This window comes from Helianthus annuus, chromosome 3, assembly GCF_002127325.2.
Source record: "Helianthus annuus cultivar XRQ/B chromosome 3, HanXRQr2.0-SUNRISE, whole genome shotgun sequence".
NCBI lineage: Eukaryota > Viridiplantae > Streptophyta > Magnoliopsida > Asterales > Asteraceae > Helianthus > Helianthus annuus.
In genome coordinates, this window is record NC_035435.2 from 112,295,041 (window position 1) to 112,319,279 (window position 24,239).

Here is a 24,239-nt window from a genome sequence, read left to right on the forward strand (position 1 = left end):
TCTTGATTATATTATATATATACAAAATAAAAATGTAAAACAGAAAACTGATTCATATATATGTGTTCTTGAAACTGTTCCTTGAAATCTATAAGCTCACCTAAAATAGGTTTATTTATTTTTAGAAATAATATGTAATTGGTTTGAAGTTTGGTTATTATATTTTTTAAATTTTATAACAACCGTAAATGATGTTGATGTTATTAATAATATGTAAAAGCTTAATCTATTTTTGGGAAGAATCTGCAAATTGATATTATCAAATTTTGAATTTCGAACTAAAAGATATACTAAAAATATGTTAATCTATTTTTTGAAAGAATATGCAAATTGATACTATCCATATTCATATGTTTTATTTTTGTTAACTGATTCTTGATTGTTCATTATTGAGTGTTGATAGGAGATTGTTGATTATTTTGATTATATTGATATATTCACATTGATCATGTTGATTATAATTATTGATGTTTTTCTTATATAGCTTTTCATATTGGTCCTATAAGTATTCTTTCAAAACTACATTCATTTCCGCATTGTGTCATTCATATTACTGCATTGTTTTGGTTACATGTTAAGCTTACATCTTACAATTCTTATATATGATAGTACTATATGATAACCTTCTTCGAATAAACACTACTTTTTTAAAATCTGTTTTCCGTCCAAAATGTTTCTGCATTTTGTTTGTTTTAATATTTTGCATTGGTCTTTGGTTTTCCTGATTCATATATTGAAATATGTTTTGCCATGTCATAGATATAATGGAGAACCATAACATCACTATGTTGAGAGCTGTTGATGCATTTCAAGAGCAGTTTTCTGTCAAGGTTAGGGTGATCAGGGTTTGGGAACACCCTAAAAGGAGGAATCCGAGTCAATTATACTCATTTGACATGATTCTAATTGATGAAGAGGTTTATTTAGTTTTTATCAATTTATCAATTTATATATATATATTTAAAATTTCTACTTTATTATACTATAATACTATTTGATTAATATTTATTTTATTATTTTGTTCATACGTTATACAAGGGACAAAGATGGAGGCAACATGCTTGAATAGAGTGTTACCACAATTTCGCCCGTCATTAGTGGAAAAGAAATGTTTGATTATCAGGAATCCAACTATAGGTTTTAATAACTCTACGTACAGGTATGTTGATAATCAAAACAGGCTATGTTTCCAGGGTACAACCCAAGTTATTCCATGTGAAGATATTGGTGGATCACCGTATGGCTTTGATTTCTTGAGTTTTGCGGACATCTTGAATAGTAATGCTATTTCAAACTCTACAGTCGATATGTATATGAAATATTGTTTTCAAAATATGTTATTTTCTTTTTCATTAATTTTTATTTTTGATTTACTAACCACATCTTATTGATCGATATTGTATTGTATTGTTGTAGATGTTATTGGTTATTTGACTAGATCATTTCCAAAAGAGACTGTAACTAAAAAGCAAGTGGAAAGCAATCTGTTAAAGTTACCGTAGAGATTTCTGATCTGGAGTAAGCATCCTAATGATCATCTTAGAATCCAGTATACATATTATTGTTACAACTGATAGGAAACTTATAGTAGTACTTTTTTTTACCATAATTATATAATGAAACTTATGCAACTTTATTTATACCAATTTTTGATGAATTACTCAAACGTTGGACAATATTTCTTACTCTGTGGGATCAATACTGTGATCAAGTTTTGTCGTTTTTTGAGAGTATCAAAGGGAAAAATGTTCATGCAATCATTATATTGCAGTTTGGCAAGGTCAAGTGGTGGAACGGTTTGTTTTCTTTCCTTAGTAATTTCTTTTTTCTATTGTTTCCCTTTAACAGAATTATTGGAGTGTACATTTTATATTTACATTTATTATATTTTTTTTCATTTCTAATTTCCCAATGTTTGTTACTAGGGGTTGCGTATGTTAACAATTCATACACGGTTAGTCGTCTTTTTTCCAATCATGATTGTCCTGAAGTCGATGAGTTTAGAAACAAGTATGAAAAAAAGATTGTACATATTATTTGTTATTTACCTTATCGTTTTTTCACTTTTATTTTTTATCAATATTATGATGAACGTATACCTTATTATAATATAAATTCATTTTTTTTTCTTCAACAGTTTGTTTGCAAATTCTATTAAGGTCAATGAATCCACGAACCTTGGTTCCATGGAAAAATCTGTTGAAGAGGAATTCTTGCAGAGCAAAGATTTTTTCAATATTTCTGATGTATTTTCGCTTACGGCGGTATACTTTTTTGTTAATGAAAAAATTGACACTACAAGTTAACTGTATAGATTTTTATCTTATCATATAAATATGCAGGTTTGCAAGGTCATTGTTCTGGGTAATATAATGGGTGCTTACAAAGATGAAGGATAGTTCTATGAGGGTTGAATAGATGTAACAAGAAGATCAACAAAGTTGTTAATCTGAGTGATGACACACAGGAATCAGATTCAGCTGTAACAAAGGAGGTTCTTACATGTCTGTCTGATCGTTGTGCTTTTAAAACTATAACGTCTTCGCTCAAGTAAGTCAATATACCTTGCGAACCTTTTTTTTTCATGCACGACCTTTATTTTTGTTTTATAATATGAACATTCCCACATTCACTAGGTTTAAGATTCAACTTAGAGTTCAAGACCCTTCTGCCTCTGTTACACTTACTTTGTTTGATCGTGAAGCACTGAAGTTGGTAGGAAAGTCTGTTGAAGATATTCTTACTGCCAACCCTGAATTTGTAAGTTTTCCTTTCGTACTCACATTGGTTGTGTATTATATTTACTTAAAAGTTAATATTTATTGATAGATGATAAATATTTTATTTTTTCAGCGTTCTGATTCATGAAGATTCCTGCTGAAGTAGATGCATTGATTTACCAGACTGCTGCTTTTAAAATAGATGTTACTAGCTATGTCTTGAATTATAACATCCATAAGTATGGTATAATCAAGCTGACTGTGGATCCTAACGTTATATCTGAACTTCAAGACAAGCAATCTTCTTCACAAATAAGTGTATGTTATATAAATTTTCTGACCTTATTGGTTTACGTTTTAAACATTTTACTTTCCTGAAGTTTAGATATCGTTTTTTAATGATTTCTTTTAAAAAAAATATGCAGTCTTCTCAGAATTTCTCTATGAATATTGGTGCTTCAGAATTTGATTCTCAGACATCTGATGGTTTGAAGGTATTCGTGTGAATTTGTGTTCTGTTAGTGTTTGTTTTATTTCATATATGTTCAAGTATGAGTTGCATTTGTAACCTGTTAAATTTGTCTTTTGTTAGGACTCTGGTGCCAAAGGAACCGAAAACACGACTCATGTATCTAACATGGCGAGCACCGTTTCACCTGTTGCTTTGGATGTCACTGATACTCCTGCTTCCATGTTAGCTAAGGATGAAGTGAAGCGAAACTTGGTTCAAGTCTATGATGTTGAAGAAGATTCTCACACATCTGTAACGAAGGTCCATAAGTCTGGCGAGGTTAAGGATGTCAATAGTGCAGAGAAGAGAAACCTCATAATTCCTAAAATTGAGAAATAGTTTTGAAGGTTTCATAACATTAAGTTATTGGTTGTTTCTTAAAAATTGGTTTCTGTTGGTGTCGTCTAAAACAATTCATGGTTTGAATGCGTGGTTTTCATTTATGGTTTTTATTGGTTTCGTCAGGACAATTCATGGTTTGAATTCCGAAACTTTTGATATTTGGTTTTGAATAATAAGCATTATTTTAAAGTAGCTGTTAATTTTAATTCCATTTTAATGTCTTTTGTTTACATTTCACTTAACTCCCAATAATAGTATATTTGTGTTTTGTATGTGTTTTGTATTATAACTATTCATGTAACTTGAACATCTATTATGATAAGATATATCGATTTTTTTCATTGTTAAAAAAATAAACAAAAGTTTGTTAACCATATTTTTTATAGAAATTAATATTGTCCACTATAGTTAATAACATATTGTATTTAAATTAGTTAAGGTGTAATAATTATAGAAAGCATACCTATCCGATATAGAATTTTTTGTCTTTCCATATATATTTTACGTGTCAAATAATAATTTAAAAAAAAACGTTTAATTACCTTAAATACAGATTTCATAAATTTAGGGAATAAAATAAGCCATTATTTGTTAATTGGTATCAATTAAATTTATATCCATAATTAAGGTTATTTCCTTTTCAGTTCTTTATTATACTCCCATATATCTATACTACTTTAATAAGCATATAGGAAGGGCAAGAATGGTCATTTGCCACTTTACAAGTCTTTAAAGCATATTGTACAACCAACTAAAGCACAAATGTTGAATCTCATAAATCAACCAAATTTTGGGCGGCCAAACAAAACACGCGTACATCAAAATTTTGGGCGGGCCAAATTTTGGCAGTTCAAAATTTTCATTCAAAATTCAGACTGTATTCACTTAAATCACGTGTATCTCTTTCTCTCTCCTTCATTCTCTCAAAACCCTAAAATCCATAGCCGCTCCCCTCCCCTCCCCTTTGCACACACAAGCCAGTACAAACACACACGTTTTTGTGGAAATTAGAAGCATGAAGCTTTGGTGTGGTTGCAATCGATGGGAAAAAGATCGAGGTAGGTTTATTTTTTTTCCTGCTGAATGTTTTCTATTGTTTGATGGAAAGGAATCCAACAAGGCATACTTAATCAAGGCTTATGCTTTTACATTTCTTAGGTGTAACCGCTGGATTTCATATAGATCTGGTGGCGATGACTAGATTGATGAGGTTTTGGTTGGAATTCGCGACTGGATGCTTAAGTTTAGGAAAACAAGGGTTTGGTAAGTAGAGATTCCGGCGATATATTGCATAAACATGCTTTCTATAACAACAAGGTAAGAACCAACACCAGTAAAATCATTTATTTTCTTCGATTTCAGGTATAATAGGGTTTTGGTTGCTGTTTTTCAGAAGTAAAAGGCGGAGGTGCTTCTAGGCCTCAACTGGTTAATATTTGATTAGTTTTTTTATGGGTGTCAAAAGCTTAATTGCTGACCATTTAAGTTTATATATATATATATATATTCGGTTTTGATTTCTAAAGGAATGTTTGGTTGGGACAGGGTCATGGGTTTCGAAGTGATCTATTTAAGATGGTTGCAGATATGAAGCCTGCATTTATTATATTTCCAGGTTTATCTATACTATATAAGAAGATGAAGAGAGAGGGGTTGAGATGGTTTCCGTGCTCTGGAACTTCAAAGAAGAAGAAGATGAAGATATGGGGATGGTTTCCATGCTCTGGAACCTCAAAGAAGATGAAGAGGTTTGCTGTGTAATTTGTTCCGAAAGCCTACTCGGTTTTTAGTTTTTTGTTCTTTAAGTTACTCTTTACCATATAGTTTTTGTTCTTATTAATATTAGCTATCACCTATGAGCTTCAGAAGATATGGGGGATGGAAAAAGGAAAAAGTGTTTCATAGAGAGTTGACTACTTGACTTGGTCAAGGTACGACATGTTTCATGGATTGTTTAAATGCTTTTATAGATTACTAGGTTATCACCCGCGAACTTCGCGGGTAGAAAAATTTACTTTATATTAATCGAGTTATGTCATTAAATAAAATAAAATACATGTTTTCAAACGTAATTTTTTTATAATTGTTTTGAATTGAAAGTTGTAGTCAATGGGTTGCGAGTAAGGTCAGAAACTTCGGGCAAGAACCGGAGGCAGAAACTTGCATCTCTGAACGACCCATGAAACAAAAAAAAAAAACTTTTATTTTTATAATAAAATATACACATGAAGTTGTTCGAACCTGCAAAACAAACTCATTTAATTAGATTTAGAAGTGGCAACTCTCTCTCTATCCTCTTTTCTATGTGTTAAATTATTCTTTTTTTCCTTTTCCTTTCAGTTTTTTGTTCAGAATATAATTCAGATTATAACAACCTCTCATTTTTTATACTTAAATGTGAATCTAATTGTTCAAACTTATTTGTCTACAATCAACAAAATCTCATATAACCAGCAATTTCATGCACAATCAAAGGTGTCACAATCAAACACAAACATAATTCAATCTACACATTTCTCAAAACACAATCTCTAACATCACTAACCTGTAGCAATAATTCAAAACCCTAACTAATGTGTTGTGCACTCACTAATATCTGCTACACATGTCTCACTTATTCATCTTCACAACTTCAAACACATCTTATCTAACACCTTATGCCAATCAACAAAATCTCATATATACATAAACCTTGAATATTACTCAAACACATCTTATTTAATGAATCAAAATAAAAACACATAAACCTTGAATATTACTCAATTTATGACTACTATCCCACAAAACAAAACTTTGTCAACAAATTATACTAACTTATGCAATGGTAAACCATAAAAATAACAAATTAATTTAGATGATTAGCCTTGCAGAAAACCCAAATCGGGAAAGTTTACCAGAATTGTTAGCGAAAAAAATCAGACTCAGATTGGGTTACTCAAGCGGATATTAATCACGAAAAAAATCAGACTCAGATTGCCATTACTTCAAAATTTAAATTTAAAATAATGATTGAGTTCAAAATTTAAAATTTAAAATCTGAAAATCAAATCACTAATATCCAATCCCGTAAATCAAGCAAACTTATTAGGAAAGTCTAACCTTTAAAATTTAAATTCAATTTACAGTTTCGAAATTTAAAATCAAACACATTAATGGCAAACTTTCAAATCTAATAAGTTATGTTCAAACTTATTTGTCTACAATCAACAAAATCTCATATAACCAGCAATTTCATACACAATCAAAGGTGTCACAATCAAACACAGACATAATTCAATCTACACATTTCTCATAACACAATCTCTAACATCACTAACCTGTAGCAATAATTCAAAACCCTAACTAATGTGTTGTGCACTCACTAATATCTGCTACACATGTCTCACTTATTCATCTTCACAACTTCAAACACATCTTATCTAATACCTTATGCCAATCAACAAAATCTCATACATCAATCAGCGATACAATGCACAATCAAATACCTCACAATCAATTTCAAACATCAATCAATATACAAAATTTCTCAAGGGACAAATTTTAATATCACTAACCTAATGCGCTACTACTCAATAATGTGTCGGTGCCATGAAAAAACATCATAACCTTAACTAATGTGTTAACTTACCAAGGATCAAGGCTGTATATTTTCCCAATGTTGTTTGTCCGACGCATCGTCACAAATCTAGCAACCGAGTCAATCAAATTATTAGTTAAAACCAAATAAACAAAGTATACTAATATCCAATCCCGTAAATCAAGCAAACTTATTAGGAAAGACTAACTTTTCAAATTTAAATTCAATTTACAGATTCGAAATTTAAAATCAAACACATTAATGGCAAACTTTCAAATTTAAATTTAACATAATAATTGACTTCGAAATTGAAAATTTAAAATCAAACACAATAATGGTTTATTTCAAAATTTAAATTTAGATTAATGATTAACTTCAAAATTTAAAATTTAAAATCTGAAAATCAAATCACTAATATCTAATCCCGTAAATCAATCAAACTTATTAGGAAAGTCTAACCTTACGAATCAAAACCAACCGACATGGTACCAATTTATAGCAATAGCAAGCATATCTCTGTCCAACATAGTTGCAGCCAAAAACTCCGAACCATCCAAAATAAACACCTAATGAATCAAAATAAAAGCACATCCCTAAAATTACAAATAATATAGTCAAAGCATCTCATAAAAAACATCAGGATTTCAAAGCATTCAAAATTTAAAATCAAACACAATAATGGTTTACTTCAAAATTTAAATTTAAAATAATGATTGACTTCAAAATTTAAAATTTAAAATCTGAAAATCAAATCACTAATATCCAATCCCATAAATCAAGCAAACTTATTAGGAAAGTCTAACCTTTCAAATTTAAATTCAATTTACAGATTTGAAATTTAAAATCAAACACACTAATGGAAAACTTTCAAATTTAAATTTAAAATAATGATTGATTTCAAAATTTAAAATTTAAAAATCAAATCACTAAGGAAACATACCAAAAATATAGGATCATATTACTCAATAAACTTTAACAACGAATGAGAGTTGTTTTTAGGATCCATAACTGCAAATGAAGTAACCATTGTTTTAAAAAATATATAATGGTAATATATTTATAGAAACAAAGACTATTTACAGAAACCGAATCATAATTCCGAATACAAAAATAATCTTTAACAACAATAATCTGTTTATAGAAACAAAACAACTTTAAAATTGAAATCAAAGGCATCTTTAAAGAATTAACAACTAACTAAATACAAAATTTATAACTCAATGACTCACGATAAATCATCATCAATAATTTTAAGACATTGACATATGGAAGTTGTTCTCCCCACAATAAGGTTGCAAAATCATATGGTATTTCCTATCAATCGAAACAAAAAAAAAAACATATAAGTTGCAATAACTTATTGTGTGCACAAAACTGAAAACTTAAGAAACATACCAAAAATATAGGATCATAGTCCCCAATCAACTTTAACAACGAAGGAGCGTTGTTTTCATGATCCATAACTGCAATGGAAGTAACCACTGTTTTAAAAAAAATATAACGGTAATCTATTTATAGAAACAAAGTCTATTTACATAAACCGAATCATAATTTCGAATACAAAAATCATCTTTAACAACACTAATCTATTTATAGAAACAAAAACAACTTTAAAAAGAAATTAAAGACATCTTTAAAGAATTAACAATTAACTAAGTACAAAAATCATAACTAAATACAAAAAAATTATAACTCACAAAACAAACCATAAGAACTTCAAAAGATAATCACATAAAATTTCAAATTAACACCTAAAGACAAAAATAAAAAAGAAAGACTATACATATCAAAAAACAAACAACACCAACAAAACTAAACTAACCTGTTTTTGGTCGACGAACAATTCGAAAAATATAGGATCATAGTCCTCAATCGACTTTAATAACGAAGGAGCATTGTTTTCATTATCCATAACTGCAAACGAAGTAACCATTGTTTAAAAAAAAATATAACGGTAATCTATTTATAGAAACAAAGTCTATTTACAGAAACCGAATCATAATTTCGAATACAAAAATCATCTTTAACAACACTAATCTATTTATAGAAACAAAAACAGATTTAAAAAGAAATTAAAGACATCTTTAAAAAATTAAAAACTAATTAAATACAAAAATTATAACTCACAAAACAGTGCAAGATATACCTTTCCTTCAACTTCTCATAGGAACCCATTCAATAGTTCCTTGTAGGGGAAGGAGTCTGAAAGAAGCTCTTCACCTAAAATTACAAAACACAAAAAGTTTGTGAGATGTGCAACTCGAGTACAAAAACAATAGTCAAAGACTCGAAGCATCCCTAAAGTTACAAATAACATAGTCAAAGCATCTCATAAAAAAACATCAAGATTTCAAAGCATACAAAATTTAAAATCAAACACAATAATGGTTTACTTCAAAATTTAAATTTAAAATAATGATTGACTTCAAAATTTAAAATTTAAAATCTGAAAATCAAATCACTAATATCCAATCCCGTAAATCAAGCAAACTTATTAGGAAAGTCTAAACTTTCAAATTTAAATTTAATTTACAGATTCGAAATTTAAAATGAAACACATTAATGGAAAACTTTTAAATTTAAAATTTAAATAGAAACCTTAATTCCAGAAAAATTATCATACTAAAAATAAATCACTAAAATTTGAATTTGAGGTTTCAAAAAAAAAAAAAAAATCGTTAACGAAATTTAAACTGTGACAATCAAAATAAGGATTTTTTTATTAGTACTCAACAAATGATCGTTAAATAATTAATTAAAAGTGTAATACCATATAAGAAAACAAATATTATATATATTTTGATAAAAAAAATAAATTATATACATCAAAATTATTTCTCATTCTATTGTAGTTTTCATTTTACTTAAATATGATTGTTAATTAATAAAGAAACAAATTTATCTAAAATAACTTTGATATGTTATTGCATTATAAATGGAAATATTACTTTAGAAAACTTTGGAAATTACGAATAGACAAAATCGACCAAATAATTTAACATAAATAAATTATCATTGTTTTGTTAATTATTATAAATTTTATAAGTTTCCTAAAATTAATAATAAGTTAATAAAAATATAAGATATACATCTAGAAATAAATCAACATACAAATTCAAACATCTACTTATTTGGTAATTTGACTGTTATGTTTTATCGTGTGTAAGATATATTCAATTGTTGTATTTTTTAATAAAAATATATAAAACTAACATTCGTATTGAAAAAAATACATAAGTAACTATCATAATTCGAACAAAATATCAAATCAGAAATACTCACATCAGAAAAAACTATGGAGGACAGACTCGGTTCAGAAATAAATATCTATAACTGCAAAGGAAGTAAGCAATTTTTTAAAAAAATATAACTGTAACATATTTATAGAAACAATGTCTAATTAAAGAAACAGACTTGTAATTCAAATTTCGAAAATTAACCTTAAAAAACAGTTGTCTATTTATAGGAAAAAAATAAATTTTAAAAAGAAATTAAATGTTTCTTTAAAGCTAAATTGAACAAATGATAACTGAAAAATCAAATAATATGAACTTCAAAACATTGATAATTTAATAAGAATAAAACACACTATATATATAAAAAAAATATGATAAACTAACCTCTGTTACTTGACGAATGGTGGGATTCAGATTGTTATAACGGATGTAAGGAATCACATGAAAAAATACAACAACCAAAATCATTAACTGCGATAAATGTGTAATAGATGATTAAGAAAAACCCGAAAACTTGATTTTATACATAACAAAAATCAACAAAAAACATCTGATGTAGATTTTGGTTTAAGAAAAAAATAAACATGTTCAATCTCTTAGATTAAAGATGTATACTACATAAACAACCGAGTAAAACAACATACCTTCAAGATTTATGGTCTGATCTACAAAATCAGAAAAAAAGAAGTTAATATAGTTAAAAAAATTAAACATGTTCAATCGCTTAGATTAAAGATGAATACTACATAAACAACAGAGTAAAACAACATACCTTCAAGATATATAGGCGGATCTACAAAAAAATCAGGAAAAAAAGGTTATTAGAAGTAGAAAGATTAAACAAAATAAAAACATCATAAAATCTTTGAAAAATCTGAAATGACTATTAAATCTTGAGACTACTTTTCCAGCTTTGCTTTCAAATACAAACCTTCATTGTTCTCACAATCACCCATACGCGGTTTAGTGGAAGACTGAGAAGAACATAAATCCACATCATAAACGGCATCCAAATTACGCTTAAGTTCATTCTCCAGCATCTTCTACCCAACATTGTATTAAGATTCTGATAGTAGTTAAAATATAAATGAAAGCGTATTAAGATTCTGATAGTAGTTAAAATATAAATGAAACCATAATTTAAAATGAACAACAAAATATAAATAAAAATTTAGTTGATAAAATTAGAAAAATTAAAATAATAAATTTTGCTCACTTTTCCTTAAATGTCAGTATCTGATCAAAATTGTCGTTAAATGAAAAGCCGTGTACCATCAAAATTTGTAGATATCCCCCATTTACCTATTATTAAGTAACATAAATATACATCACATTTACTCGAAATATTGAAGCTTAAGATTGAGCCATTTTCAAATTAACATGAGATTGAACACTTACCTTGCATAACCCAACTTTGATCAAAACAAAACCTCAATTGCAAATAGAAAACTGTGACAATCAAAATAAGGATTTTTTTATTAGTACTCAACAAATGATCGTTAAATAATTAATTAAAAGTGTAATACCATATAAGAAAACAAATATTATATATATTTTGATAAAAAAATAAATTATCTACATCAAAATTATTTGTCATTCTATTGTAGTTTCCATTTTACTTAAATATGATTGTTAATTAATAAAGAAACAAATTTATCTAAAATAACTTTGATATGTTATTGCATTATAAATGGAAATATTACTTTACAAAACTTTGGAAATTACGAATAGACAAAATCGACCAAATAATTTAACATAAATAAATTTTCATTGTTTTGTTAATTATTATAAATATTTATAAGTTTTCTAAAATTAATAATAAGTTAATAAAAATATAAGATATACATCTAGAAATAAGTCAACATACAAATTCAAACATCAACTTATTTGGTAATTTGACTGTTATGTTTTATCGTGTGTAAGATATATATTCAATTGTTGTATTTTTTAATAAAAATATATAAAACTAACATTCGTATGAAAAAATACATAAGTAACTATAATAATTCGAACAAAATATCAAATCAGAAATACTCACATCAAAAATACTCATATCAGAAAAAACTATGGAGGACAGACTCTGTTCAGAAATAAATATCTATAACTGCAAAGGAAGTAAGCAATTTTTAAAAAAATATAACCGTAACATATTTATAGAAACAATGTCTAATTAAAGAAACAGACTTATAATTCAAATTTCAAAAATTAACCTTAAAAAACAGTGGTCTATTTATAGGAAAAAAATAAATTTTAAAAAGAAATTAAATGTTTCTTTAAAGCTAAATTGAACAAATGATAACTGAAAAATCAAAGAATATGAACTTCAAAACATTGATAATTTAATTAGAATAAAACACACTATATATATCAAAAAAAATATGATAAACTAACCTCTGTTGCTTGACGAATGGTGGTATTCAGATTGTTATAACGGATGTAAGGATCACATGAAAAAATACAACAACCAAAATCATTAACTGCGATAAATGTGGAATAGATGATTAAGAAAAACCCGGAAACTTGATTTTATACATAACAAAAATCAACAAAAAACATCTGATGTAGATTTTGGTTTAAGAAAAAAATAAACATGTTCAATCTCTTAGATTAAAGATGTATACTACATAAACAACCGAGTAAAACAACATACCTTCAAGATTTATGGTCTGATCTACAAAATCAGAAAAAAAAGAGGTTAATATAGTTAAAAAAAAATAAACATGTTCAATCGCTTAGATTAAAGATGAATACTACATAAACAACAGAGTAAAACAACATACCTTCAAGATATATAGGCGGATCTACAAAAAATCAGGAAAAAAAAGGTTAATAGAAGTAGAAAGAACAAAGATTGAACATACCTTTAAATACAAAGGAATAACATAAATTCAACATCAGATCTTCATTCGGAACATATAATAACGAAGATTTAAGTTCGATTTGGTGTACGGAATAACATAAAATCAACATCCGATCTTCATTCAGAACATATAATAACAAAGATTTAACTTCGATTTGGTGTATTTACCTTTGATCTTGATTCAATGTTGAAAATCCGGTGAGAAGATGACGATTCTAGAAGAAAGAGAAGAGAGAAAAGAGTAAAGTTGTGGTAGGTATGTATGATTGTTATGACAATTCACATAGGTTTTATATGATCCGAATGTATTCCGGAAAAAAAAACCCGACCCAATACATAAAACGGATCCCGCCTCTTTTCTATAGAAATTGTGAATGTAGAAAGCAAAATGGGATTTCCCTCCCAAACTAAATTGCCACATCAGCTTACATGGCCAAAGACAAATGCCACATAGCCCAAATCCATCTCATTTATATATATATATATATAGAATTTTAAATTTGAATCTAGACAAGGCATTTATCTTTTAGATTTTTTGTTGTTTTAATTTAATTTGATTCTTGATTCAACTTACAGTTATCTGTTACCATTTTGGCTCCATTCTGTTGGGTTCTTAAGATTGCTTCTTAACTTTGCTTCTTCAGTTGATATGATATGGTCAATAAAATTCCACTCATACTGGGAATTCTTTCTAAAGAGTAAGCATTTTATAAATGACTTGATTATATTATCTTTAACAAGTTAATTTATTAACCAAACAATGTTCCTTTTTGTGTTTGTTTTTTGAAATTATAGATTAGGACCACAACTGGTTGAAGAATGCTATGACTTGTTATACTTGGCGTCAACAACTCACAATATTTGGGTTCAAATATTTTACAAGTCTGGTGGCATGACTGTTTTAGGACCTCGGATTCCAATCTTAACGGATGGTATATTTCATATAAATTATAACCGAAGTGTTTTATTTTAGTTTCAAGGTTTGAGTAATTGGTAATGTTTATCACTTTTTTTCTCAGAAAATTAGATGCTATATATGACTTTGCAAGAGAAGGCGATACAGAGAACTTGATCAAGTGTGTCGAGGCTGGCATTCCTGTGGATATAAAGGGTTTATTACACTCTTATTCCTTGAAGTCAAATAGTCAACTGTATTTCTCCTTTAATTTTTCTTTTAATTTCTTTTTAATGGCGGTGGTGCCGCCTTAAACTTTTAAATAATATGAGCATAGTGGAGTAATGCTTGCTTATGACTTCATATGCATTTACTTGAATATATTTACAATTCCTTTTTTATATTCTCATTGTTGTCTAAAATCTGCAGATAGTGAGGGTCGGGCCCCTTTGCACTGGGCTGTTGATCGTGGCCATATCGAACTTGAAAAGGCACCGGTTTAGGGTAATATTCCAACTCCTACATGTCAAATGGGGTCAATTCATAAAGTCAGCTAAAAACGAAATGGGTCAAATTGTTTTAAAGTCCCTCAAGTGTTATTTAAAAATTTAAATAGCTAATTCATGTTTTTTCTATACAGTTGGACTATTATTAAAACGATAATGAATTCAGGTTTATCTAAACTATTTATAAAAACACAAAGGTCTTAGACAAAAAAGTGATTTAGGTCAATACCACTATACAATCCATAATAAAAAGTCAACTGTTCAACTTGTTATCTGCCCTGCCAGTTTGTCACTTGCTTGGACTAATATATTTGTTGATGAAGGATAACGAGGGCCAGACACTGTTGCATTATGCTGCTGTTTGCGAGAGAGAACGCATAGCCGAGCTGCGTATGAAGAAAAACGCGTCAACATATATAAAGACGATGACGGAAACTATCCTGCCAATCTTTGTGATTCAAACGAGTAGAGCAACTCGAGATTGGCTCGAAAAAAAAGCTCCAACGAGCCGAGCTTAAACGAGCGCAGCCGCCGCGTATTGTTGGACGGATCAACCTTGTTCGTGTTCGTTTGTTAAGGAAATGTGTGTGTTCATGAACACATACCGGACAAGATTTTCTTATCGTGTTCATTTGTTAAGGAAATGAACATGTTCATGTTCGTGTGTGTTGTTCGTTAATTTTAAGAAACGAACGCAAACGACCATTTATGAACACAAACAAGCGTTCATGAACACAAATGAAAACAAACGAACACGAACGGTTCGGCGAGTGCAACCGCAACGAACGTAACCGCATCGGCGCAACGAGCACAACCCCAGCAAGCTCGGCGCAATGCCACAGACATCACAGTCGCAACCAGCGCAGCTGCAATGCTGCAGCCAGCGCAACCATAACGAACGTAGCCGCATCGGCTCAGCGAGCGCAGCCACAACGAGCACAACCGTTATATTGTATTTAAAGTTTATTCGCAGCGGCTAAGAGAGCGGAGGTAAGTTATTGAGTTGGAAAAATTTAGATATTGGGTCAAAAGGGTTTTGAGTTGGCATCTATTACTACAATAGTTTAGTACTTCATCAGAATTGAACTTGGACAATTCTCAACCTTTTGACTAAAGTGACCCTGTTGTAAGCCTTCTTTTATATTTGTTTATGTCATCAATTCTTGCAGAGTATATAGTGGCTGGTATGGCGCATATAAAATGCTAATTCACTAAAAAAATGACACGCTAAATGTTGTTGCAGAGGTGGTGGCACAGATATAATGACCACAGGTGATCACCTACACGTCACTACTCCCACTCTCCATCGCCATGCCTTGGTAGATCACTGTCCTGCAGGCATGAGTACTTAGGTTCTGAAAGAGTGAAACTGCCACCAGCGAGCCGAGGTCCAGATCAACGCGACAACTTGAGAGGCAAACCTGACATGGATGCTTCGGTTAGCCCCTGGGTCAGCACCTGAGTGATTTAGTTACCAAAAGGGGTATTGTGTTTTTATAATTTCATGTTTTAGCTCTTTTTTGGTGTTGGTAGTGGACAGTTGTTTTGGTACTTTGAACCTATATATCATGGTTGTACAATTACTAATGTATTAAGACTTAAGACTTTAGATCAGGAGCATGTTTGTTTGGAGTTTTGATTCAGATTTCATCTTGAAAATGTGGCAAACACTCCGGTCTTAGTTTCATAATTGATACAACATCCCAGGACCCAGCTTGGTGGAAATATCTTTTTCCATATAAATATTTGTTGCCAACATTTTTAATATTATAGAGAAGGTGAAGCTGGAAATAAGATCCATAGAGATGCATGTTGGGAATTGTAAAGTACATATGATGTTTTATTTTATTAATATGTAATGTTGGATTTTTGATGTAGAACTTTCTAAATAATGTACTATGATGATTTAAAGTATGTAACTATTAAAAATTTATATTGATGCTTCTCCTTGTCATTAAGTTTGACCTTGTTTTAAACTATTAGCATATTTATCATCACATGTTCAATTTTCAGTCCTATTTATTTTAGGAATTGTAATTTAGTTTTCTATTGTTAAAACAAATAAGAGTAACAACATAGGTAACTATGCAAGGTCGGCTTAGGATTGAGCGAGGCGCATCCCCGGTTGAGACTCGATATTTTTGGAGCCTGATCTATTTAGAGTAAAGTAGATGGATTGTCCTTGTGGTTGACCAAAATTTTGGAAATGGTCCCTATCTTTCCATAACTACACGAATAAGAAAACCAACTTAAGTATTAACTTAATATACAATATATCACGAGACGACTGATAAACTAACTGTATTCGAGTATCCTATTGTAAATGCCCCCCCCCCCCCCCCCCCCGCCGCATCGCGCGGGTAAATGACTAGTTGTTATTTATATGGACATCATTTCTTCTCACAACAAAGAAGTCACTGATCGAGTTTCATAAAGTATAATATTATACACACCGCTTTCACGTGATATAAGGTACGTGTTCTATCCTCAGTATACATTTTGTTTATATAACTTTATTTATTTATTTATGTGCAACATTATTTGACAAGTAATTATACTTTGCATTATAGAAAATGTCTCAAATTCGTAAAGGTACATCCGCATCAAGTCCCGATTTTCGTAACATAAATGTGAATTCAACAAATCCTTTGTCTGATATATCTAATGATATGTCCTTAAAGTATTTGTTATCAAGTATTATTTATTCATTTCTTTTTTCATTTCATTTCATTTTTTTCTAATTCATATATCATCTCAGTTGATATATGCAACAATACAGACAAATCTGAAGCTGTTGAAAGAACAAAAGCTAAAAGAATATATTCCAATAGTAAAAGATTCAATACAATCTCATCGCAGAGTCAATCCACACTAAATTATTCAACTCCTAATAATAAAGAATATTTAAGTGCATCCACATCTCCCATGTATAACAGATCATTTTCTACCCGTGGTATAAACATCAATTTTTCTTGCGGTTTATCATTTTCGGAAATTCATAAGACGAATGCTGCTTCAACATATCGTTTGCATGATATTTCGAATGGTATTTTGAAATCTATATTCGTTACTTTATTAGAAATAGTTTATTGATATATATTTTACTAATGGATATGTCATTTTAGTTGATATACGGAATGTAGACAAGGATGAGGCTGCTAAAAGAAGGAAGGCTAGACGGATATATTTGAATAGCAAAAGATTAAATAAAATCTCATCACAGCCTCAATCGACATTAACTTCTTATACTAAAAATAAAGAGAATACTAGTCCGAACACAACTTTTACGTTGAACAGATCATCTTTTAGCGTCCTATTAAGCATCAATGTCTCTTCCAGTTCATCTAAATTCAATTCAGGTAACACTTTATTTTTTTTCGTGTTTATCAAATTATCAAATTAGATTTTTTTCGTCTATCATCAAGTGTCGTTGTTAAAAACATAACAACTTTAAGTCTCTCTAATTTTACTAATCCATGTCATTTCTATACATTAATTTTGGATACATTAATTTTGGTTGATGAAACATTATTTTTATGAAACTTATTTTTAGATATTTAAAGAAATTATATTTTTTTTTCAGTTTCTTTTTATTTATATTATATAAATTTATATCAATTGTTATAATAATTTTATAGGAAACATTGCATCTTCCAGTGGTATTATAACAAACATTACAAGCAACTCAGCATCCACTTTAAGTGTTGACATCATACCTTCGTCATCATCTAGAACTCCACCAAATACTGTTCTCACATAAACGAACCTTCACCATTGGCAAGAATGTCACCAGGAAAGCGTAAATTAGTAAGAAAACGACGAAACTTAACACCTATACCTATTATTGATTTGACAACAGATGATGATAAAGAGGTTCCTGATACCATAGATCAACATTTAAAAGGTGTTTCAAAAGGTAAAGCTGATCCTGTTTTATTTATTACTGCTTCACATATTCCTTTTTATATTTACTTTGAACAACATAGATTTATTATGTTTAATATTAATCTTTTAACTGAAATACAAAAAACAAAACATACAGACTACTTGGATCATGGCGACCAGATCATCGTTTGTCGATCATGTAACACAAAGATATGGAAAGCAGAGGCGGCTAGGGGAGAACATAAGCGAAATAAAGTTAACTATTCCATTTGTTGTTTGTACGGTAAAGTTTTGTTACCTGATTTAAAGCATCCTCTAGAAATTTTGAAAGACCTATATGTTGGCGTCAGTGCGAAGAGCAAATTTTTTTAAAAAAACATTCGGCGTTATAATTCTATGTTCTCATTTACATCTATGGGAGGAAGGATTGACAAAACTATCAACCATGGAAATGCACCTTATGTCTTTCGATTAAGTGGTCAAAATTATCATACTATAGGTAGTCTGTTACCTGATGATGGAAATGAGCCAAAATTCAGCCAGTTGTATATATACGATACAGATAATGAAATATTTAATTGACAAAATGCTGTTGGGTATGTATTTATTTCTTAGTCTTTATAATTACCTATATATATTATTTATTTCATATGCTATGAATGTTAGTAATACAGATATAAACATTATTAATCCATACATTTTGTTAATTTTACAGGGGCTCAAACACTTCTTTTACGATAACTGAGTCAACTTTTGATGTTCAGATCATTGAGGAACTTACACTTATGTTAGACACTAACAACGCTTTGGTTAAAAGTTATAGACAAGCTAGAAACTGTTTAAATGAAAACCCTTACATCGACTTGAAGCTTTCTCTTATTGGTAAAAGATCCAAAGATGGTAGAACATATAACCTTCCTGAAGCTTCTGAAGTTGCTGCATTAGTTATTGGAGATCTGACTCAATCTGTTGAAAATCATGATATAGTAGTGAAAACAAGATCTGGTCAGGTTGAGCACATAAGTGAATTACATCCTTCTTATCTTTCTCTACAATACCCTCTTCTATTTCCATATGGAGATGATATGTACAGAGTTGACATTCTTCAAAGAGGTCTCAATCTAGACACGAAGAGCAAACGTCCAATGTGTACTATGCGTGAGTTCTTTGCATATAGATTACAAGATTGTGTCGATAAGTTTTCTGTTATTCATAATGCAAAACGACTTTTCCAACATTTTGTTGTTGATGCTTACACTATGATGGAGAGTGAAAGGTTGTTTTACATACGGCGACAACAAACGCATTTGAGGTCAGAAACTGTTCAGAATATACAAAATGCAAATAATGCTAGAAAAAAAAGATATGTCAAAAATTGGAACACGTATCTTTATTCCATCTTCGTTCACTGGCGGTTCTCGAATATGATGCAAAATTACTTAGATGCAATGTCATTGTGCAAATGGTTTGGGTATCCAGATTTTTTCATTACTATTACATGTAATCCAATATGGCTGGAAGTTCAAAGGTTTTTAAAAGATACGACGATAAGGCCTGAAGATAGACCGGACATTTTGTGTCGAATTTTCAAGATAAAACTAGATTCCATAACAAAAGACTTGAACGAAGGCAAGTTGCTGGGCAGAGTTAATTCTGGTATGTTTATTTTTTACGTTAACATTTAAAGGCTAAATTTTTTAAATAATGTTACCTTATTTTTTATTAATAGTATTATTATTAATGTAACAACTCTCACTAAAAGTAATACTTAGAATGATAATTATCTATTAAGGAAACCCTAATTGAGACACCCAAGTGATTCTGCATAAACCCTAAAATTTTCAGAACAATCGGAAACAGGATCAGGGCCCCTAAAACTCAGGGGGGGGGGGTTAAACCCTAGTAACGATTATCAATAATTCTTGCTGTCTAAAATTCGTTTGAGAAAACTGTCAACTCAGCATAGCTAGTCCCGAACCTGGCTACCCTATATTTAGACTGCTTCCCTTACAGACCGTAAGGGAAATGGCTTACGGTCCGTAAGCATGTCCCAAAAATTACTATAAATAGCCAACCTTGGGAATTGAAACTGGAAGTTGAAACGACGTAGAAATTCACTGTGAACGTCGAGTTATAGCAAAATCAGTTCCAAAACACACACGATTCACGAAGTGCTGCCGCAATCAGGGTAATAACTCGATCGCTATTACGATACAATGTCCGATCGATTATAACTATCCAACGATTGTCCGAGTGCTGCTCAATTTGAGCTTGTACTTTGATTATTCGTCATGATTTCGACTTGAATATTTGAGTGATGTTCGAATTCGGACTATGCTCTGTTATTCGTCGTGAATCCGTTGAATTATTAAGTATTGAACTTGTAAATCATTGTGAGGGTTTAATCTCGTGAATTGTCGTAACTGCTGTATTAGTTACTAACCCGTTTGTGTGTGCATTATTATTAAATTAGGTTAATCAAGGCTAATCAGTAGGCTTGTACTTTGCTCGCTAAATCTGCAATGTGAGTCATTCTCTTTTTATCAACTGTTTTACAATACTCCAAATTATTTTCCAAAATTATAATTACAGGGATTAAGTCTTTGTAATCACCAAATTACAGCCGGTATGTGGGGTATTGTGCACATTACTAGTGTTATCAGTTTAGGTGAGCATACCTAATTCATGAAACGTCACTTTTAGGTGAACGGACCTATTAGTGATTGACGTCACTTGTGGGTGAACGGACCGAACAGTGATATGACCACAGTCACCGAAACGAGTCGAGTGACAAATACTGTGGGTAGTTGGTTGATATCAGAAACATTGTAATCGCTCTTAATACTGTAAATTATAACTAACTATGATTTTACATAAACAAGAATGATTCACTCAGTATTTCCCCGCTGACAAAACCTTTTTCAAACATGTTTCAGGTGATCTGTTGTGATCCACGAAAAGTGCCGTGAAGCACTACAAGCTCAGAGAAGTGGCTCAGTGTAAATAAATAAATAAACATGTTTTGAGAAATAAAGATCTCCTTGCGAAATCATCTTATTGTAAATTATGGGATTTTATCCCTAAAACTTTATGTAATATATTAAACGGGCATTTTTAGTATTAAAAGATCCTGTATTTAAAGACTTCCGCTGTCGCCTAAATTAAATACCACGGGATTCCTGCCCCGCAGCTCTTGAACCGGGTCAAACCGGGGCCGAGGGCCGTGACAATTAATCTATGTTTATTGTTGATAATATAAGTTAGTTATATATTTGTTTCTAATATATGATATTTTTGTTATTGTCCTTTGTAGTTGTCTATACTGTTGAATTTCAAAAACGCGGTCTTCCTCATGCACACATATGTGTATTCATGCATGCTGACAGCAAGATACGATATCCAATCATTTCTGCCGAAATTCCAGACATAGCCGAGGATCCAGAGTTATATAAACTTGTGGTAGACTACATGATTCATGGTCCGTGTGGTGCTCTCAATATGAATTGTCCTTGCATGGTCGATCGTAAGTGTTCCAAGAAGTTTCCTAAAAAATTTGTTAACGAAACATGTTTGGATAAAAAAGGATTTCCAGTTTATTGTAGAAGGGATTCTGGCCTATCTGTTGTTAAATCACGCGTGAACGTAGACAATAGATATGTTGTTCCATATAGTAAAGTGATGTTAAAAAGATACCAGGCACATATTAATGTTGAATGGTGCAATCAAGGTGGTTCTATCAAATATTTGTTCAAGTACATTAACAAAGGCCCAGATATAACTACTCTTAAAGTTGTTGAAAGTGGAAATCAGGATGAGCAGGAACCTGTAGTCGATGAGATAGAAAAGTATTACGATTGTCGGTATATTTCTGCATGCGAATCTGCTTGGAGGATCTTTTCCTATGATATTCATTATCAATATCCTGCAGTTACTCGATTGCCGTTTCATTTACCTGGTCAGCAAAACGTAGTATATGGTGCATACAATGACATTGACGAGGTTCTTAACAAACCATCTGTTGCTTCTACTATGTTCTTATCTTGGATGAAGTGTAATGAAAGATTACCTGAGGCACGTGAGCTTACTTATGTTGAGTTTCCTTCAAAGTTTGTTTTTAAATTAAATACTGGCAGTTGAAAGGAAACGACATCCTTCAATCGGTAGGATTCATTCGGTGTTTCCTTCAGCTGGTGAAGCATAATACCTAAGAATATTATTGAACAAAGTAAAGGGATCAAAATCTTTTGAAGATATTCGTACTGTAAATGTTACTTTGTATCCAACTTTCAGGGACGCATGTCATGCGCTAGGGCTTTTGGATGATGACAACGAGTACATTGAAGCTATTAAAGAAGGTAATGTGTATGGAAGCGCTACTTATCTACGGACGTTATTTGGAATAATGCTGATGTCTGGTAGTTTGTCTAGACCAGATTTTGTATGGGAGAAGACATAGACGTATTTATCGGATGACATTTTATACAGACAAGAAAAACATTTACATGTTGATGGTATGTCTTTTTTTAATGATTGCATGTTATCTATTTATTCAATTAATATAGTTATTAATTTAATTATTTTCTGTTTATAAATTTATTATCTGAATGAAATAAAAAAAACTTCATTTATCCAAAAAATATCTTGACTATTTACCCTTCAAATTCATTTATATCATATTTACTAAAGTATATTTTAATACTCAAATGTACGACTTATTGTATTATTATATACATCTTTTATTTTTTTATTTTTTATTTTTGCAGATTTACATTACTCTGACGAAGAAATAAAGAATTTGGCATTGTTAGAGATTGAGAAATTCTTACTTCGTAATAACTCATCGCTGAGGAACTATTCAAATATGCCTTACCCTGATGATGAGTCTATTTCTTCCTCTAACAATCGATTGATCAACGAGGAGTTATCTTATGACCAAAATACTATGGAAGACGAGTTGAATAGTATGTTAGTACTTTTAACAGATGAGCAACGTAATGTTTTTGATCAGATTATGGAATCTGTTATAACGAACAAAGGCAGTGTGTTTTTTCTTTACGGATATGGTGGCACCGGTAAGACCTTTCTTTGGAAGACATTGTCGGTAGCAATTCGGAGTAAGTCTGAAATTGTTTTAAATGTTGCTTCAAGTGGTATATAGGTCGAACAACACATTCTCGGTTTTCCATCCCTCTGAATCTAAATGAGGATTCTCTTTTCCGCATGAAGCCTGGATCTGAAGTTGCGTATTGATGTGCTGAAAATGGGTTAATTAAAACTAACTAAATTACCCTAATTCTAGACTCTCTAAGTTTTAAATTTATAAAACTAAGACTCTCTAAATCCTAAACCACACAACCGGCAAGTGTACCGATCGGTGTAGTATAGCCTAAGGAAGTCCGAGTATCGAACCCAAGAGCAGTGGCGGAGCCACACTTTAAACAACGGTGTCGTCCGACACCATTGAATTTTGTGTAGCAAATACAACGTATAGTAGGAAAAATTTGAGCGACACCATTGTTTTTTACGAGCGACACCATTATCTTTTTACAAACGACACCATTGTTTTGTTTTCTTCTAAAAGAATTACATAATAAACAAATTTATATTTAAAAATTAAGCCCAATTACTTGAATTTAATTAGTATACTTTAAATCATTAAAGGTCCATCCTTAATTTTTATTTTTTTCTAATCCAGAAAGCATTATAG

At 30.5% G+C, this 24,239-nt stretch overlaps 1 protein-coding gene and 2 long non-coding RNA genes across 3 annotated transcripts; all 3 read left to right on the forward strand.

Annotated features, from left to right (window-relative positions):
- The first annotated feature begins 4,583 nt into the window (after positions 1-4,583).
- LOC118490626 lies at positions 4,584-5,170 on the forward strand. The gene is made up of 4 exons (XR_004889618.1): positions 4,584-4,631; positions 4,732-4,836; positions 4,936-5,001; positions 5,119-5,170. It is a non-coding gene; the product is annotated as an uncharacterized LOC118490626 (long non-coding RNA).
- A 9,102-nt stretch (positions 5,171-14,272) lies between these two features.
- LOC110927847 lies at positions 14,273-15,107 on the forward strand. Its single transcript, XR_002585952.1, has 3 exons — positions 14,273-14,357; positions 14,571-14,645; positions 14,971-15,107. It is a non-coding gene; the product is annotated as an uncharacterized LOC110927847 (long non-coding RNA).
- A 2,113-nt stretch (positions 15,108-17,220) lies between these two features.
- On the forward strand, positions 17,221-23,782 carry LOC110931806. Its single transcript, XM_022175182.1, has 7 exons — positions 17,221-17,341; positions 17,427-17,574; positions 19,248-20,188; positions 21,846-22,638; positions 22,823-22,887; positions 23,296-23,604; positions 23,691-23,782. The coding sequence occupies exons 1-7, from the start codon at positions 17,221-17,223 to the stop codon at positions 23,780-23,782; spliced, it is 2,469 nt and encodes an 822-aa protein (XP_022030874.1).
- Positions 23,783-24,239: the final 457 nt, after the last annotated feature.